Source organism: Ceratocystis lukuohia (genome assembly GCF_044167205.1).
Source record: "Ceratocystis lukuohia strain C4212 chromosome Unknown Supercontig3_pilon, whole genome shotgun sequence".
Taxonomy (NCBI): Eukaryota; Fungi; Ascomycota; class Sordariomycetes; order Microascales; family Ceratocystidaceae; genus Ceratocystis; species Ceratocystis lukuohia.
This window is the reverse complement of record NW_027263522.1, coordinates 751318-769709: the sequence shown is the minus strand read 5'-3', so window position 1 is coordinate 769709 and position 18392 is coordinate 751318. Positions and strand designations below refer to the sequence as shown.

General features: G+C 50.5%; 5 protein-coding genes across 5 annotated transcripts; 1 reads left to right on the top strand and 4 right to left on the bottom strand.

Annotated features, from left to right (window-relative positions):
* Positions 1-4795: 4795 nt before the first annotated feature.
* Positions 4796-7471, bottom strand: HOO65_030208 (AdoMet-dependent rRNA methyltransferase spb1; the record flags this gene model as incomplete). The annotated part of the gene is made up of 2 exons (XM_071001891.1): positions 4796-7213; positions 7304-7471. 2 exons carry the CDS (start codon positions 7469-7471, stop codon positions 4796-4798), a joined length of 2586 nt encoding a protein of 861 aa, XP_070859887.1.
* A 611-nt stretch (positions 7472-8082) lies between these two features.
* Positions 8083-10300, top strand: HOO65_030207 (Cell division cycle protein cdt2; the record flags this gene model as incomplete). The annotated part of the gene is made up of 2 exons (XM_071001963.1): positions 8083-8863; positions 8919-10300. The coding sequence occupies 2 exons, from the start codon at positions 8083-8085 to the stop codon at positions 10298-10300; spliced, it is 2163 nt and encodes a 720-aa protein (XP_070859886.1).
* Positions 10301-10501: 201 nt separating this feature from the next.
* On the bottom strand, positions 10502-11923 carry HOO65_030206 (HEM oxygenase-like, multi-helical; the record flags this gene model as incomplete). The annotated part of the gene is made up of 1 exon (XM_071000349.1): positions 10502-11923. One exon carries the CDS (start codon positions 11921-11923, stop codon positions 10502-10504), a length of 1422 nt encoding a protein of 473 aa, XP_070859885.1.
* A 923-nt stretch (positions 11924-12846) lies between these two features.
* On the bottom strand, positions 12847-14437 carry HOO65_030205 (thiamine-repressible mitochondrial transport protein THI74; the record flags this gene model as incomplete). Its single annotated transcript, XM_071002126.1, has 4 exons — positions 12847-13128; positions 13238-13279; positions 13345-14175; positions 14228-14437. The coding sequence occupies 4 exons, from the start codon at positions 14435-14437 to the stop codon at positions 12847-12849; spliced, it is 1365 nt and encodes a 454-aa protein (XP_070859884.1).
* A 2157-nt stretch (positions 14438-16594) lies between these two features.
* Positions 16595-17961, bottom strand: HOO65_030204 (GTP-binding protein ypt7; the record flags this gene model as incomplete). Its single annotated transcript, XM_071002204.1, has 7 exons — positions 16595-16704; positions 16802-16904; positions 16968-17012; positions 17162-17341; positions 17480-17558; positions 17625-17773; positions 17932-17961. The coding sequence occupies 7 exons, from the start codon at positions 17959-17961 to the stop codon at positions 16595-16597; spliced, it is 696 nt and encodes a 231-aa protein (XP_070859883.1).
* Between the last annotated feature and the right edge of the window lie 431 nt (positions 17962-18392).

The following is an 18392-nucleotide window of genomic DNA, read 5'->3' as shown; positions in this document are numbered from 1 at the left end:
GAGACAGAATCAGTCCCCTTTCTCTGGCTCTTTTTCACGACAAATGATTGACCCTCAAGACCCTTTTAGACCAGGCCCTTTTTCTTTTATTTTTTCTTATTTCCTGGGTCTCATGTTCCTCCTTGCACTAGAGCAAAGCCGGCCCGCCTCTGCCTCCTTTTTCTCATCTTTTTTTTTTTTTTTTTTTCTTTTCTTTTTCCATTCTTCCGCATTATTTGTTGCTCTAGACTTTTTTATTGCTCTTTGATCTGGAACCCAACCCCGTTAATGCTTCACAGCAAACAAGCCAGCCAGCCAGAGCCCTTATTATCTTTTTTCTCTTTTTTTTCTCTTTTTTTTCTATTTATTTCTATTTATTTCTCTTCTCCGGCCTTCATATCCAGCCAGCGAGCGATCGTCTGTGTTTTGTTACACCTTTTTTATACCTTCAAGAGCGTCGTTTTCTCTCACTCGATCTCGTCCTTGCTTCCTATAGATTTCTTGCTTCTTGTTGCTTCTCTTATTAGACGGCGTTTCCTCTTTTTTATTTCTCAAAATTCACCAAAAATCTCGAAAAAAAAGACACCGGGAGGATCACAGTTCCGTTATCCCTACACTCCAGCAGAACCTCATTGATCACGTGACTTAGTGGAAGGCATCACTATCTTGTGCGATGGTGTCCTTTTGATTCTCTGGACTGTTATTGTTTACCATGGTTTTTATTTGTTACTGGATATCATGTCACACTCGGCGCTTTAGAAGTTAGACAGTCTTGGTTAAAATCGAGATACACACTTGTTCCATATATCTTTCTCTTCCGTGTGCAATGTACGTAGTATGTGTGTTGTTTTCTCTCTCTCGCCAACTAGGGCTTGTCAACAAACACACAACAGCCCGTCCCCTTATATCCCTTAAATCCCTTGTGAGGTCAGCCAGCACACACGCACATGCACACAAACAAGAGAAAAAAAAAAAAAAAAAACTGGCTGGTGCTAAGCTGTGGGTTCCTTCATGCATGCAATATACAGCAGACGGAGAGGGACATCAAGGCCAGAAAGCCAGGTAAGCACGGCCTTTTGGCATGCACTACACACACCCAAGGTCTTGTCTTGCATCGTGGGCCGAGCCTAAGCCAGGCCAAGCTAGCCCCATCCAAGTATGTGGCCGGCCCAAGTCAGTAGCGCAACCCAGCCAGCCAGTCCGCCAGAAGGCCTGCCAGGCCAGCTCTTACACTTGCGTTCATGCCCTCGTCCTCTCTCACCTTGCCTCCCTCACCTCACCTTACCCTCACCTCCTGGGCCTGTATCTCGTGAATGCATGTCTCTGCTGCATTACCAACACGGCAACCCGCCCGCAAAAACAATCAAAATCCATGCCCACCCCCTTCTCATGCACCTATCCTATCCCTTGAAACATCAACACCTAACACCCTTCTGCCCTCACCTTAGTCCTACCCTATGCGCATTTGGCGCATCTGGCTCGTTCTTTCCCCACCCCTCTGTCTCCCATCCTCAATGCTTCGTGCCGTTTGCTCTTCACCGCTCCTCCTCCTCTGCGTGACTCTTGTGGCCCAATATTTTCCCAAACTGCAGGTCTTGCGTTGGCTAGAATAAGAACGGAAACGAAAGACTTGCCTGCGAAAATCCTGCACACCGCGATATCACATCTCACTTCTTCTTCCTTCCCTCTCGCTTCGTGCAACTCCTCCGACACAGGCCTTCCTCCCCCACTCCATCTCTGCCCTCAACATGTCCATCTCTCTGCCTTTCCTTCTCTTTCTTCCTTTGCTCTCTTCTCTCTCCCCACTACTCTCCTCTCCTGCTTTCTATTTTGTACCTTGACGTCACAGGCCACCCTCTCCTTCTCCCCCGTTACTATGCGTCGTGAGGTTGATGCAAGAAGCCCAAGCAAATCCCCATTGCTTTCCTCGGTCGCCCGAGGTGCCGTAGTACCCAAGCTTCCTCCCCATTGTTTATTGTTACAGTGAAAACAAGGGTAGAGAGAAACTCCCATGGCCAGAGATCTTTCTGTTTCCTCCCCTTCCCCCCCCCCCGGTCTTTGCTAGAATGCGAAATCGCATTGGTGCTAGGACCATTGGTGATCTCTTAGGAAAATGCGGTCGAAAACATGGCCCCCGTCTCTTCTCTCTTTATCTTAATTGTGAGTGAATCACACAGTGGTCAGACTATACACCCTCATGAAAGCTAGGCGATGAACGTACTTGAATTCATGTCGACCCACAACGGCGCCGGCGGCGAGAAGGATGCGCCAGCCAATCACTGCAGTGACTGGCCAAATGTCCAATGTAACCTGTGGCAAATGCCTGGTATGCAAGGTCTGCAAGATCGACTGCTCGAGGCCGTGTAGCGCTAATATGCTGCAAATTGCCAGTAGTGTCACCACCTAATCGATTAGGACTGGCTTGGCTCGTCTCATCTCGTTTGTGATATTCGAGTAATGTCTGATATCAACCATGAATCCCGTTGGCCTATCGGCGGGTTTCTTGAGTAACACATGAAAATACAGCTTTCTGTGATACGCTACACCGGTCCTTGTAGGTAGGCCAACTTTCTTTTTATTCTTCCTTTGCAAACACCTGCGGAAATAGTGGGAAAGAGAATTAGATATTGGGAACTCCGCCAGTCTTTGGTGGAAAAGAAGAATAAAACTCACCTCTGTCGACCACCATGCCCAAATCTGCTCACAGAAAGTTGGGCTGTAGGCTCTTCCACAGGCCAGTGCCCTCAAATTTGCGTAAAAGAGCCTCTTTTTTTTTTTGCTGTAGTACTACAATGACAGACGGTACAGATTTCAAAGAGCGTCTGCAAACTGAGAGAAAAAAAAAAAAAAAAAAAAAAAAAAAAAGACCAAGCGGCCATTTCTTCTGCAGCCCAATGACCACCGAACGGCCCCCAGCATTATTCTGCCACATTCCACAACAATGCTTCCCCTCCACTGTCAGAATAACAGCTTAAAAGGCATGACACCATGACCACCGATTGGGCTAATGCCAAGAACGGGAACATATCGTAGCGGGGACTTTTCTTTATCGGTTTATCGACAAGAGTAGCTGCAATAAGACCGTGCAGGCTTCCTATAATCGAATTCGAGTGGTCGAGAACCAGGAGATACCACATTTGCCATCAGGCGACGCTGACCATGGCCGCCATATCCACCTGGCGATCTATGGGGGGAAATTTGGACTGAAGAGAGATCCTTTAGGACGGCCTCCCCGTTATCGTTACAAAATGTAGCCTTCGTCCCTAAGAGCCCAAAGCAAAAGCAGAGCGTTTTAAACAAATGCGAACAATGGCTAAATACCTCTCAAGGAGAAAAAACTTTGGGAGTTAATTTCCAGGATGGAAGGGTAGATAGGCGGCCAACCGTCAAGTGTTTCGTTACACTTGAGGAGAAGAGATATCGGTGAGCTTTTGAGCAGTAGAGTGTTGTGTTGCTTTTTTTTTTTCTCTGCCAGAAACGGAGTCTTGCCGACGAACCGCGACTTGTAGTTCGTAACGGAATCTGATTGCTTACCGTTTTTCTTTTTCCAAGGTCTGGCGTTGCTGCATGTTGCCAGAGAGCAAAGCCTAAGCCAAAGCCAGGAGGATGCACCTACGCATGTCCCAAATCGGGCCACTTACAGACATCTGCATAGATCGTTAGAGAGAGGTATATATATTTGTATGCCGTGTAGACCCAGGAATTATACTAAGCGCTGGACACCGCGGATCTACAGCGGGAGCCGAAGGCGAAACATGTTGCATTTGATGTTGAAGGCGATGATGGATGGTGGGTGGGGTCGTGTAAGCATGAAAACATACATATTGTATATGCTTATAGCCCTAAAGGGGCCTGGGCCAGATCAGTTGGACGAATCAATCGCGCCGTAATCGGTTCGACAACACGAATAGGGCCTTTAAGCAAAGCCATCTCGATTTGATTGTATAAGCTTCGGAAAGGCACCCCATTTGTCAGTACGATAGTATTCGAAGAAAAGGCGTGCAAAGCATAGGTGGCGGACGACTATGGAGCTAGATGACGACGTAATGTATCCAGCGTAGCGGAATTTGAAAATTTAGCGACGTCTGCCGGTTGTTGGTCCAACAGAGGGAGAAAGACGTAAGATAAAGTATGGCATAGCTCGGGTCGTAGGCGAAGCCAAGATGCGAGGCGTGGTTGATGGGCGATACGTGATGAGCGAATTGGATATGCATGCAAAAATGACGTAAAATAAATGTCACGATAAATGAAGAAAAAAAAGTTTGTATGTTGGAGATTGTGGAGCGCACAAAATTGCTGCTCCTGCTGCTCCTGCTGCTCCTACTTACCAGAGTGAATAGGGGAGGAAGGTTCCTCGCGATGTAGGCAAGGCCAAACCCTAGATGGAGTTTTACCAGCAAGAAGCCGGGGCCGTAGTAGTTGCTTTGCTAAGATGAGGGAAGGGCAACAGCTACATGCGCCCCCCCCGCCATTGGATCTCTGCGCCCCCAGAAGTTGCTGTATATTAAGCATGCTCCACTCCGGCCAAGGAGAGCCAATCAGACCAACATCTCTGACTTACACACCTCGACTCCCACCACTTGACATACTTACATGCTACATTATGTTATGGGGGAGATTTGATTTGTACGCAAGAACCCAAGAAAAAAAAGATGTACGATTATGCCTTCCAAAAGTAAAACTTCCGAGTCATCCCCGATATGCCCTGGGAAGCTCATGATAACCAACGCCGCTAAATGGTGAACACTCATGAAGAATACAACAACTACACAACATAACAGGCGGCCGACTCCCACCTCGCACTTTCTACCAGAGACTACTTCTTCTTCTTTGCTATCCGCTTCATCGCCCGCAGTTCCTTTTTCATGCGGGGATCAACCATCCGGTAACGGCCCTTCTTGACGCCCGTTGGTCTGCCCTTGACACCTCTGTTCGCACCCTTGGCCACAACGATTCTGAGAGGCGCACGAGGTTTCTTCTTGGCAGCCTTGGCCATAATCTTGGAGATGGTCGTGGCCTTTTCGCTTTCAGTCAGGTTCTCGTCGTTGGCAAGCATGTCTGACTTCTTGCGCAGCTTCTCTAGACGCAGCGCCTCTTTGTGCTTCTTGCGGGCCTTGGCCTCGCGAACCTTTTTAATGGGACGGGCGTTCAGCGCCCGCATCTTCTCCTTGATGGCATTGGCTGCTGCCTTGGTGATAGGTTTTATCGGCTTGTCGTGCTTGATCTCGTCCTCCATAAACCACTCGGGTAGGCCATCGCGGTCGCGGAAGGCACGCTTGTTGAAGCCCTCGTCGAGAAGATCGTGCTTTGTCTTTTGGCCAGTGGCGAGCTGGTGGGCCAGGGTCATGGCTTCGGCAGTGATGATGTCGATGTCAAGGCGGCCATCGGGGCGGCGTTTCTCTTCCTCCCAGTCTTCAGCTTTCTTGACGACTTCAATGCCGTCATCATCGCTGCTGTCGGACTCTTCGGCAGCCGCCGCCGCCGCCGCCTCCTTCTTGACGGCCTTGAGCTGCTCCTTAGCCTTCTTATTTTCCCCCTCCTTCTTGGCCTTGGCCTTGTCCTTTCCAGTCTTATCCTTCTCGGCCTCGCCCTTCTCGGCCTTCACCTTTTCAGCCTTCTTCTCCTTCTTAGCCTCCTTCTTATTTGCTGGCGGCGGCGCATCAACCATTTCCATATCGGTAGGATCTAATATGTCCATACCCTGGAAAACGTCTTGGTTGAAGAAGCTTCGTGCCCTTTTAGAAAGCCCGCTATTGTCAGGGTTAGGGCTCTCATCGTCCAAATCAGTCAGCAGAGTGTTGGGAGTCTTTTCATCATCTTCACTGTCCGAGTCCTCGCTGTTATCCTCCTCTTCCAGACCAGAATCATTTTCCGACTCTTCTCCGGCAGAGCAGCCTTCCCATTCGCCATCCTTGTGCTCTTCACGGGCCCGCTTCGCTCGGTATTTGGTATCGGCGTCAGCTTTGCGGTCTTTGTAGCTCTCGTACATATCGTCGAGCTCCCTCTCCAGGCGGTCCTCCTCAGGGTCGCTGTCCTCGGACTCGTCACCCATGTTGATGTGGTCGGGCTGCTTAGATTCCTTGACAACCTGCATGCGACCCTTGGAAAGGTGGGCTAGAGCGCCATCCTTCTTGGCCACGGTGCGTAGAGCGAACATGGAACCCTCACCGCGAGGGCCCTCCTGCTCGGCACCAATATCCATGGGCGCAGTCATGTGCAATTGCATGCGTACAATTTCTTTTTGCTTCTTCTCGTTTTCCTTGCGACGCTCCTTCTTGCGCTTGTTGCTCTCTTTGTCCTTCAAAGCCTGAAGCTCCTGCTCAATGCGCAACTCCTCATCCATGGGGGCGACCTCAGCAACTTCACCCTCCGTAACCTCCTTGAGAGTGGCCTTCTTGGGGACAGAAAGGCCGAACAGCTCACGGGCACGAAGACGCCACTTTAGCAGCTGCTTGAATTCCTTGCGGCCGAGGACTTTGAGATCGGAACAAAGCCTGCGAATATCGTCGGTTGTTTCGGGTAGCTTGCCGAGTGCTGCCAGCGCAACATCGCCGCCAGCAGGCTGGTCAAAGCTTAGCTTGTTGGCGCTTCCAAGAATCTCAATGGGATCAACGGTGTTCACGAACTCGGAGGCTGAAACAACCTTGAATTGGGTCCAATCTCCCTCCTCATAACCGTCACGCTTGCGCTTCTTCAGCTCGGGCTTGTACACTTTGGCCTCGTTGTTAGGAGTAGGGGCCGCCAATTCCTCAAAAACGGAGCGAGGATCTAGGAAACGAGGGTCGACGACCTTGGGGGCCTTGTATCCGCGGCAGACAACGAAGATCTCGGCAGAAACGTTACGCGAAGATGGAGGCTTGGTGGCCTCGACTTTGGTGAAGAGCTGGTTGAAGACCCACATGAGAGAATTGTAGTCCTTGGAGCGGAAGACCTTGGTGACAAAAGTACCGCCTTCAACAAGGAAGTCAGTAGCCAGCTTCATGGCCTGCAGGGCCAGCTCGGCCTGGTTGAACGAATCCTGGTTCCAGGCAGTACCAACGTTGGGCGCACCATCGTGAAGGACAGTATCGGCCTTCCAGGTCTTGAGATGTGTGCGGATAGTCGCGCGAGTCTGCTCAGTCGTGATATCGCCTTGGAAGGAAATGACTCGGGGGATGGGCTTGATGGGCGACAAATCGACACCGACAATGATGGAGTTTACGGGCATAGCCTCAGCGGCCACTTGACACCACGACTATTAGAGAGAGAGGGGGGGGGAGCGGGTATTGGTTAGCGATCATAGACATAGTTGAGTCGAGGGCAGGCATGAGATGAGGAGGCCTACACCAGGGGCAGCGCAAAGATCCAGCAAGACTCTGCTCTTTTCTAGGAACCCATATTTCTTGTTCAACTGGATCAGCTTGAAGGCAGCACGAGCTCTGTAGCCCTTTTCTTTGGCAAGCTTGTACCACTTATCCAGACGGCCTTTGCCGTGTTTCTTCTGGATGGCCATGCTGGCGGAGATGTAGGGAGGCTACCGGGGATGGAGTGCTTAGGGGAAGACAGCAAAGTAAAAAAACGAGCGTATGGGCGTAAAAGAGAAAAGGAGTACACTGGTTTCAACAGCCCCACGATCCAACCTCAATTGTTCACTTGGCATTCAGTCTGCGAGATTGTCACAAAATTTTCGGAAAAGCAAAGAAAATTCTTATCGATAAGATATGTAGAGAGCATCGACCATGGCCGATGATTGGCTAGATAACGGCCGGGTAATTGTGGAGACCGTCTCTTTTTGATTGGCTGAAATTGGCTTAATGCGAAGCTCAAGACGCGCCCCTCAATAATGCCTGATGTAGTAATTAATTATGTATGTCATGGCAACGAGGAGCCTGGGTCTTGTTTTGGTTGAGGGTCTCTCCACACCTCATCATCACCATTCCTACTACAAGTCGACTTCTACAAATAGTGTTCCTCTCTTGCTTCTCTCTATTGCATTCTGCATATCCATATACTCTGTAGCCATCATACGCGGATATTCTCACGTCTCCCATATTGCAGACTCGCGCATCACTCACTACTTACTACCTACTAGCCATAATCGACTCCTCCCACTCATGGCCGCAGATGCCACAAACAAATACAAACTTCAGCTCATCTGCTCGGTCACCCAGCGCAGAGGCTGAGAAATCAGCGGCTGCCGCCACATCACCGAATCAGAGCAGTGCCCGGCCGAAGAAAGTTGCATCGGTAACACCGAAACGCTTCGCCCGCTTCTTTACACCACGAACGACGACTAGAAGCAGTAGGAAGCGAAATGCGGCGGAAGTCGACGAGGAAGAGCCGATAGGTAGTCGGTCAACAAAAAGGCAGCTGTTCCCGGCCGCAGTTCAGCAGCAGAGATCAGATCGCTCTGCCGCCGTTTCAGCCCGGGATGTGGAATGGGAGCTGCCTTGTCACAGCCGGCCTAGTACAGAGAACCATGCGGGGGCGACAATTGATGCAGACCCCAGCTTCGGGGAAGATTGGATGCCGTATATGTCTTCGCCATACCTGAGACATAGCAGGCCACAGCCTTCTCCGGGTCGCTCTGAAGGTGATGATGCAGAGGAACATAGTCTTGGCTCTGACCAGACACCAACCAAAGCACGGCCAATGGCTGCTAGGCGCACAATGCCAGCAGTACCAATTAAACGGGCTGAGAATATCTCGTTCCGCAGTCGCCTGCTCTATAAAGAGTTTGGTGACAGCAGGCGATTCGGTCGAGCATCGATGGTGGCCCGAACTCTACCCTACCATTCTCCCTTTGTGACGTCTTTATACTCAAAGCCAACGCATGTTTGGTTTCTTAACGATCTAACCCCTAGACAGGAGACTACTATCCCATTTAGCATGACGACTGCAACGTGTAAGTATCCAAATCTATTTGGCTCTAAATGCTCCAAGTACTGACTGTGTCCTAGGCAATGGCTCAAAGCACATGGCCTTTGTTGGTGATTCTAACGGCACGGTTCATGGGCTCGAAATGCACGAAGACGGTTTCCCACAAATTGCCCGCTTCTGGCGAGCCCACGAAAACGCCATTACAGCCATCGACACCAAGGGCCCCTACCTAGCGACAGCATCGGGTGACCGGACAGCGCGCGTTGTCGACTTCGAAACCGGCAAAACACTAGTCAACCTCGACCCGAGCAATGAGGCACTTCGTGATATCCGGTTCAGGCCTAGCGACCCGCATGTATTGATGACATCCTCCCGCGGAGGTGTCATTAGCATCTTTGATATCCGCCATAGACAGCCTACTCATGCCTTGGACTGTGCTGAAATGACATTCGTCCAATGGATGCCGCCAAGACCCATCTTCCCTTCTGTCCAAGTGAGGCACTCCAAACCTATACACACTATCTCGCGTGCCTACGCATTCAAGGACCATCAGAGTAATTCGCCCCAATCCTCGATTACCGCGGTCCAGTGGCTGCCTACACGCGACCATTTGATTGTCTCGGCCGGAGGGAGCGATGCTTCCCTCACGCTTTGGGACTCCCGATATATTTCACGCAACAACGTAGCGCCTCTTGCGCATACTGACCTCCCTGCTAACGACCCATACTATACCCGTAATTTCGGCGTGACCTCTTTGTCTCTGAGCTCAGATGGCAGTCGTATTTACTCTACTTGCCGCAACAGTAGCATCTATGCCTACTCTGTTCCACACCTAATACTCGGCCAGGCACCTGAGCTCGAGCCTCTCGACAATTCACGGCTTCCCCATAAAGGCCTGAACCATCGTGGCCTTGGACCCCTATTCAGCCTACGTCACGATGACCTCGGTATTGACAGCTTCTGGATCAAGAGCTCCATCCAGCCATCTGCTGTCACCGGCTCGGGCGACATTCTTGCTGTAGGCAATAGCAAACTTTGTCCGGTTGTTTTTAACGTAGACGAAAAGACAATACGAGCCCAGAGACAATGCGATGACACTCGCCCACGCCTATTCGCCTCCTCGAGCTACTCAAACACCGATTCTCCTGACACACCGTCCCTACCGTGCATCATGAACGGTGTGACACTATATATCGAAAACCAAGATGGCCAGACCGGCAATAGCGAGACTACGTCGGTCGCATGGCAAGCCAATGGGTCGCTAGTTGCAACCAACGACCGGGGAGAGGTGCGGTTCTGGCACCATGACACTGAACATCCAGCATCACTGAGAGCTCACGACGCTAGTAGCCCAGTAGCATCCAATAGCTGGGCGAATGTACCACAGAATCTGTGTGCGCTTGATTCACAAGAATACGGGGAGATGACGAGCCCGATACAGCTTAGGCGGGTGAAGCACTGACCAAGTTATTATGTATGAAATTTAGAACAAAACCACCGCAAAGCTCAGAACACAGTATGCTTGCATGGCTTTTTATAGAGTGTATATATTAGTTATTCCTGTTTATCTAATTCCTAGCACTGTAAACACCCCTTTCCATGAGACGTTTACTCCAGCCCTCTATCATGTCGTGCATGGCACTAGCCAACCCCCATCGCCTCTTCAATCGGACTCTCTATGGGGTAATACGTTGTCAAACTTGACCAGTCGCGTTCGTCTTATCGAGGCACACAGATCGTCTTCAGTCTCCGAAGCATTCTCAGACACCGGCAGCCCCTCTTCGCCGCTGATCCTAGTCCCCGTGCTATGGGCATCCACCCGAGGCACTGCATTCTCTCCACTGCCAAGCCCGTCCGTTCCACTGCCCGCCTGCAAATCGTATGCCATGCGCAAGCCTAGCTCGTCCAGTCCCGCCACACACCACTTCCTTTCCCGGTTCAACTGCACACTATCTCGTGCGGCGCGTCGCGGGTGGCCCTTGCGTTTTCCATCTGGCCCTGTCCCAGCAAGACCTACACCGCCCGCTGCCAGGGCTGGCGCAGGAGCCCTAGTTCCCTTTGTCGAGGATGCTACGCCTCCCTTTGCGCTGCTCTTGGCCGCTGGCACCGTGTTCCAGCAAATCATGTCCAGCTCCTGCACAATCTTGATCAGCGACTGGGCCAGGAACCGCGCTTCTTCGGTGACTTCCTTGGCCTGGTTGTCATCCAGCACAAGGTCTGCTTTTTGGAATGCGGTGACGATCAGTTGCTGACGCTCTGCGCTCCGCTCAGCAGTCATGCACATAGCAATAACAGGCTGCACACGTACGTGACCTGTACGTCGGCTAACCAAGTTCGGCGCCATAGGACACAGTGCACTGCAGCGCTTCTGCCAAAACTCGGGTGGTGGTGGGGTGAAAGTGGCAGCGGCAGCGGCAGCGGCAGAGTTAGGCGTGGCTGTGCCGGAGGCAGGCCCAGATGCAGGAGCCGTGGCAGTGCCGTTGGACACAGTGTGGGGCATCTTGGGCCGCAGGTGATCTGAGGTCAATCTCATGGATTCCAGTAGTGTATAGCAGTAACCCAACAGGACGTTGCCATTAGCGGCACAAGCATCGGAGATGTGGGACACAATATCCCCCAAGAAGGCATTTTCGGCCATCATTGCAGAAAGCTCGCGGTCAAGATCACCAGCATCCCAGCCACACAAATCGGACAGGTCGACGCGCATACCCCTCTCTCGTTCTATGAGTATCTTAATCAGTGGTTGGATTGCAGATGCAGCAGTCGGGTTGCAGGGTACTGCGTCGTCCTTCGGGTCGACATCTTCGTCGTTGTCACTAATCTGCTTTCTCCAGATTTCGGTCACGGCGGAGAAAATGGGCGCAAAATAAAGCAGACCAGCTGCAAAAAGAGATGGGTCAGACGCATAAGGTGGGAAGGCCTTGGGTAGGCGGCTGCTCACGAGGTTGGCTAGGTTGCGAAGATAAATGTGGGTAGAAGCATCGGTTTCTTGAAAGGTTCTTGAGGTCGGGATAGGGTTGTCGATAGGCACCTGGCGGGGAGAACCCGCAAGGGTAGGATTATGGCTGAATGTCGGGGAGGACATGCTAATATGGTGTGGCAAAAGAAGATCTGTAGAGAAGAGCTTGATGAGACGCAGGCTCCAAAGCTGTTGTAGGCGAAAAGGCAGACTCAATTTGCTTGTAGAAATGCGATCGGGATAGATAGAAGAATGAGACACGCCAGAGAATACAGAGAGGGAAGGAAATAAAGGCCAGAAGAGGGGGGAAGAAACAAGAGGAATGTGGCAGAGACGACTTAAGACTACTTCGGCGAAGCTCATGAGTGGCGACTTACATCATGATCTAAGAAAAGTGGGGATGCCGGTATCACCATACTAGTCGCCCAATACACAGCAAAGCTCGCTCACTTGGCTTCTATTGCCATTGTATTCCGCTAGCTGGGCGGGTTTTGGCGTTGTATAGAATAGTCGAACGAGACGAGACAAGAGAGCCAAGGCCAAAGCCAAGAAAAAGGGAGGGAGAAGCCGCGGCCCAACAAGGTACAAAGACACAAGAGGAGAGACACAAGAGACAAGAGCATAAGTAGTATTAGGCCAACGAGGTAGACTGACTATGTGTACCTTGTGCTACGAGTGTACATATGTACCAAATCTATTCCAATACTTGGTTATCTTGTGCTGTCTATCTGACGTTCCTTGCAAAAAAATGCATGCAAGTCCTGTTACCTGCTACTTGTTCACCCCCGGCTAACTGGTGCTCTGCGGAAAACAAAGGAAATGAAAAACAAAGGGAAGAAAACCCAAAAAGGCTAGGAAACTACAAGAAGAGAGAAGAGGAAAAGAGACAAACGAAAAATGGGAAATGGGAAATGAGAAATGAGAAACGAGAAACAAGAAACGAAAAAAGGAAAGTATATGTTCCGCATAAGCAGGCTTCAACCAGCGGTGAAGCAACCAAGGCAAGATACAGCGGATTTGTGTTTTGGGTGTGTGTAAGTCGATGTGAATTAGACACGCGAATCTGGCCGCAACCGCATGCTCTCTCCGGTAGCAGTCTTGCTGCCGCCGTCATCGTCGTGACTCTCGTTATTGATAAACAAGAACGACATAAATACTACTGCAGCGCCTACCCAGTATACCCACGGCGCATGCTGCTGGTACTGCACCATCTCGCCAATCAACGACAGCGGAATTGTCAATGAGATACCAACCGTCACGACAAGCGGTGTAGTCAACAGCATAGCAAAAGCCCAAGAAATGTCGCTCAAGAAGGAAGTCATTGAGTTGATCTGTTGATATGAAGTGGCAGTGTTAGACAGAGGCTTTGGTCAGAAGGCAAGGGGGTAGGTAATAAATCAGAACGGGGGAGGGGGGAGGGTGTTTATGAGACCAGCTTACCAAGACAATGGACCAGATACGGCCAGTAGGAGGGAGAACAAACTATATTTCAAACACGTCAGTACACAGCAAGCAGCAAATATCAAAAGCCATGGCAAAGGACTCACAGTCTCCATTCCCGTCCAGTGCAGGATAAAAAATCCCGGCCACAAAAACACCAAGTTCAAGACGCCGACAAAACCAAAAAACAGTGGCATATTCACTCTCTCCTCATTGCCCACGCGACCCTTCATCACCGTGACATACATGCCATAGACAATAGCGCTGGTAAAGGCCATAGCGTCGCCTATGGCAATCTGCGACTGCGACTTATGTGGGAAGCTCCCACGGTCCTCGTCACGAGAGCCACTCAGGTCGACTGTCGAGACCAGAATAACGCCCGCAAGTGAAGTTAGCACACCAAATAGCTTTCTCCTAGTGAAACCTTCGACGCGAAACAGCGCACAGAATGCAAGCGTCCACACGCTGCTAGTTGACGAGAGGATGGTGGCACTGCCTACACTAGTGTATTGTAGACAGGCCGAGGAGAAGTAATTAGCAAAGAACCACAGCAGCGCAAACTCGGCAGCTAAGCGGAGTGTCTCAAGCATAGACAAGCGGGCGGTGCCCTGTTCTTTGGAGCCCTTGATCGAGTCTTCTTCGTTGGGAAGGCGGTCGAGACTGTCACGGCCATCCATGTCGTCAATGCTTGAAAGAAGACCATGGTTCGGCGACGATTCGTTGTCGAGGCGAAGGAAGCGCGACGTTGAAGACGATGAGGGCGACTTCTTGGACAGTTGGTACTCAGCCCAGATATGCTGAGCTTCTATGCGGAGACCTGAGAGTCCATGTTTGTAGACAAACTTGACAAAAGACGGCACAAGATAGAGTGCAAAGATCGAAGTGTTCACATAGACGACAAAGAAAGGCTTGTCATAGGTAGCGTCGGAGAAGATGGACTAAAACAGACTGTTAGTAACAATAGCAGCCTGGGTAAAGCGGACAACATACACTAGCCATAAAATTCGAGCACGTCCACAGAATGACAGTCACCATGAGCAGTGAGATTCCCAGGGTTCGGCGCCCCAAGCCACCCAGCCCTACGGCTTCTGCAAGGGCGCTGATCTCCGATCTCCCAGACAGAACTGAAGGAGATCTAGTACGTAGTGTTTGGTCATAGTCGGACAGGCGTCCGGTGCGGTGGAAGTCGGCGTCGGCCATTGTAAAGGGATCAGAAGAAGCAAAGAAAGAAATAAAGACAGAAAGAGGGGTATCAAGAAAGACTCAAGCAAGAAATGCAAATATAAGTGACAAATGAATCAAGAGAGAGAGACAAAGAAAAAGGACGAAGAGAGCGCTCGAAGTTTAGCGGCAACCAAGATTTGCCATGGATGTAATGATCCGCTAGGGTATATAACAGGCGTGCCGTATGTTATCGTATTATATATGCCGTGTAGTGCGTTTGTGCGTCCTCAGTTGGGTGAGAATCTCGTCATTCGCCCGATGAATTAGCGGGCTATATTTTCTGCACGGTACGAACGGACCGACGGCGAGAGATGCAGACAAGACGACGAGACCAGTCTCGCTTTAGCGCCTTGGCTGCAAAGTAGGATAACGAAGGGACAAGCGGATGAAGAAAATAGCAGAAGAAAGGACGGAGCGCCACGACGAGTACACGCGTGAGAGTAGAGAAGAAAGGACGCAGGTTTGCGACGTGATTATGCGCAGGTGTAGCTTGTTATGCAGGTCGGAAAATGGCCGAGTGTATGTGGGCCTTGCGTAGCGAGAGGATATGCTAACTGTGTCGAGCAACAGCAAAGCGAGCAGGTTGTAGCCGCAGTGTATTAGTATGAAAGTAGCGCCCTGGATAATGGTATCACAATAAGCTGCAAGTGACGATGTTGATCTCAGGGGAAAGAGAGGAACAAGAAGAAGAAGAGAAATACCAGAAAGCCGCATCGACTCCATCCAAGCATAGCCAGAGCCGAAGTATCCAGAAATAGCCAAGCAAGAAGCGCACAGCTCAAAACAATAAAACCCAGGCGTGCAATATGTTTGTGTGCATATGTGCGAGGCGTCTGAAACGAGAAGGGGTGTATCAGATCAGATCAGAAACCCACTGGCCAAGGCTCGCCACGGCAAGGATTTGGGCAAAGTTCAAGGGGTATGAAGGAGGGATCACGGACCAGCTGATGGGCGCTGTTGTTGTTCCTTGAATTGTTGCCTTTTGCTTTCTTGCTGAAGACTTGGAGCATAAGAATATGCAGGAGGAAAAATGGGAAGACCACAGCTTCATGATAGGCACACCCTAGGTCTGTTAACCCTAACGGAATATCTTGGGTGGCTCTCCTTCCTCTTTAGCAAAAGCTCTAGCGTCCCGGATTCGGGTTCAAGAACGCACAACTCGGCAAAGACTCCTAAATTTTGTACAGCTAGAATACACTCCAGAAGACAACACCTCTACGGCGACACGTAGTACAAATAAAATGAGACAGAAGCGTCTTCTTCCCTTTCTCCATCTCAACTACTACATTGCACTCAAAGCGTCTCGGCTGGCCTTCCTGAATCAAGACAGGGCAGGTAGAAGTGCCACTGAGCACGAATGTCACTTACTTGTGGTTGCAACCCTAATGATAACCCTGTCATTTGGAAGGCTCCAGGTACTGGTTGCGACCTTACGATGACATCATATGTAGACTCTGGCTCTGAACCACAAGTGACGAGGCCTGTTGGCAGAAGTAGGCTTTGATTTTGTCTCTTTCATTTCCAAGCGAGAGCAAAACAATCGCAAGTGCTTTAGTTGTGCACATGAATGAGGACAGGTATATACACGATGTATTACTGGGGGTCTGGAAAGGACATCCTCCTTCCCCGACATATACAAGCAAACATATATACTGCCAACAAGCTTCGGTCAGACACAAAGCACATATATATCGAGAAGCCCATAGGGAGCCTAGTGATAAAGCAGGGCGTGACGTAACATAAGCTAGGACATAAGCTAGGAGGACGAGAAAAGCATCGAGATGAGAATCCAAGAAGGCTCTAAGAAGACATAGAGTACGCGCACACAACACAACGACACATGACAATCGCCAGTCTTTCCCTCCCGCACGAAAGCAAAAAAAAAAAGAAAACGCAGAAAATCACAGGGCAAAGCAAAAAGGTAGAGGAACCCCCAAAGATATAAAACAAAGCCAAAAACCAAAACCATGTCATCAACGCCTTATACGTCATCGTCCACCGTTATGGTGCGCATGTGGCGGAGCATCAATAGTAGAAACCGGAGCAAAGCATATTAGCGGTTTCTCCATGTTAAGCTCCAGCCAACTACTCGCTTCCACCGGGAGGAAAGCGAGGAGCAAATCTCCTCTTCCCTTAACAAGCACAGCCGTCGCGGTCGTTATCGATATGGATGTTAATGGGGTCTTGAAATTCACCGCTGAATTCTTCCGATTCTTCTTGGGCTAGGGCGTTGCGGGCGATGACTGTCGTTGAAATCACGGGGATGAGGCGTGGTTAGCATCAGAGACAACCTCAGAGTTTACACATGTTACCCTCAGCTAATAGCTCCGGGAGACTCACCTTCAAAGGCCTGCTCGATGTTGATAGCCTCCTTCGCAGATGTTTCGAAGTAGGGAATGCCGCCCTTGGCCTGGCAAAAGGCCATGGCGCGTCGGTTTGAGATCTAGCGGCGTATTGTTAGCGGCAAATAGCCGTTTATACAATGGCTTCATGTACGGGAACCTACTACGCGTTTGCTCTCTTCTACATCGATCTTGTTGCCGAGAACGACCTATATCATTGACGCCATGCAGTTAGTATCAACTTCTCAACGAGCAGCAGGATTCTGGAATGAAACGTCATTCAAGGTAAGCTGGCCCGAGACATGCCACGGCATGCTACGGTCCAGTCTACACCGTGATGCGCCATATCTAAGCTTACAAAGGGAAAGTTATCAGGGTCGCGGGGCGAGGCCTGGATCAGAAATTCGTCGCGCCAACTGTCCAGCGCATCAAAACTCTTCGCGTTGCTGACGTCATACACAAGCACACAGCAGTCGGCACCACGGTAAAAGGCAACGCCTAGTGACTGGAAGCGCTCCTGCCCTGCAGTATCCCACAACTTCACGGAGAAGAAAAGAGGACTAGGTTAGCTGACTGTCTGTCTGCAAATAGGATATAGTATAGACTGGATAGGGGAGGAGTTGAAAGAAAGGAAGATCGACGGGCGGGCTCGTGTTTCCGTGTCCCTGGTGCTTACCTGCATTGTGACCTGGCGGTCATCAACCAAAACCTCACGGGTCAGGAAATCAGCGCCAATAGTGGCCTTGTAGCTCGCACTGAACTTTTTGTTGACCTATATGCGCAGCACGGAGTTAGTACCGAGCTGTAAGCAGCTTTCGCACGGGACTGGGCCGATGGAACGGTATTTGAGCATGTTTCTAGAACCGCTGTCGGCGGCCGGTTGGTGGACAAGGAGAGCGAGGAAAGATGTGCGTACATATTGGTTCATCAAACTGGTCTTGCCGACACCGCTGTCACCCAGGATGATAACCTAGAAAGCCCAGCATCGTAGTTAGCATGAAAGCACTCATTATTGTCCAAAATTGAGCCGACACAAGGACAGGAGCGACGGTATTGTGACGAGCAGCCTTGAGTATATGAGAGGAGGGAGGCTGGGAGGGAAGGCGATAGAATCGGGGACATGCGCACCTTGAGGAGGCCTTTCTTTCCAGCCGACATTTTGACGTTTGGCAAGTGGGAGCAGAGAGTCGAGGACAAGAGAGAAAAGCAGAAGCCAGAAAAAAAATGGACGAGAAGAGAAAAGAACGTGATAGAGTTTGTATCGCCTCTTTTTATTGGAAGGCGGAAAGGCGAAAAAAGTCAGTTCGCAAGGTTGTGAGCATGAGCAACAAAGAGAGAGGCAATATGCTGACAGAGAGAGTGTGAGAGAGAGATAAGCTTGAGCAGTAAAAACCGTTACGTTAGAAAGGGCTGGCAGCGAGATTTGGTGAAACAGACAAAGCGGAGGGTGCCTTTGGGTCACTTTAGCGCTGTATTGATGCGTGTTTTGGGCGGTTACAGGCGGTCGAGGGGCCCCAGAATCCTACTTCGGCCAGTAGATGCCCCTACCGACTTGCGCCAGCTGTATTTGGACCCTTACCCTTCACCGT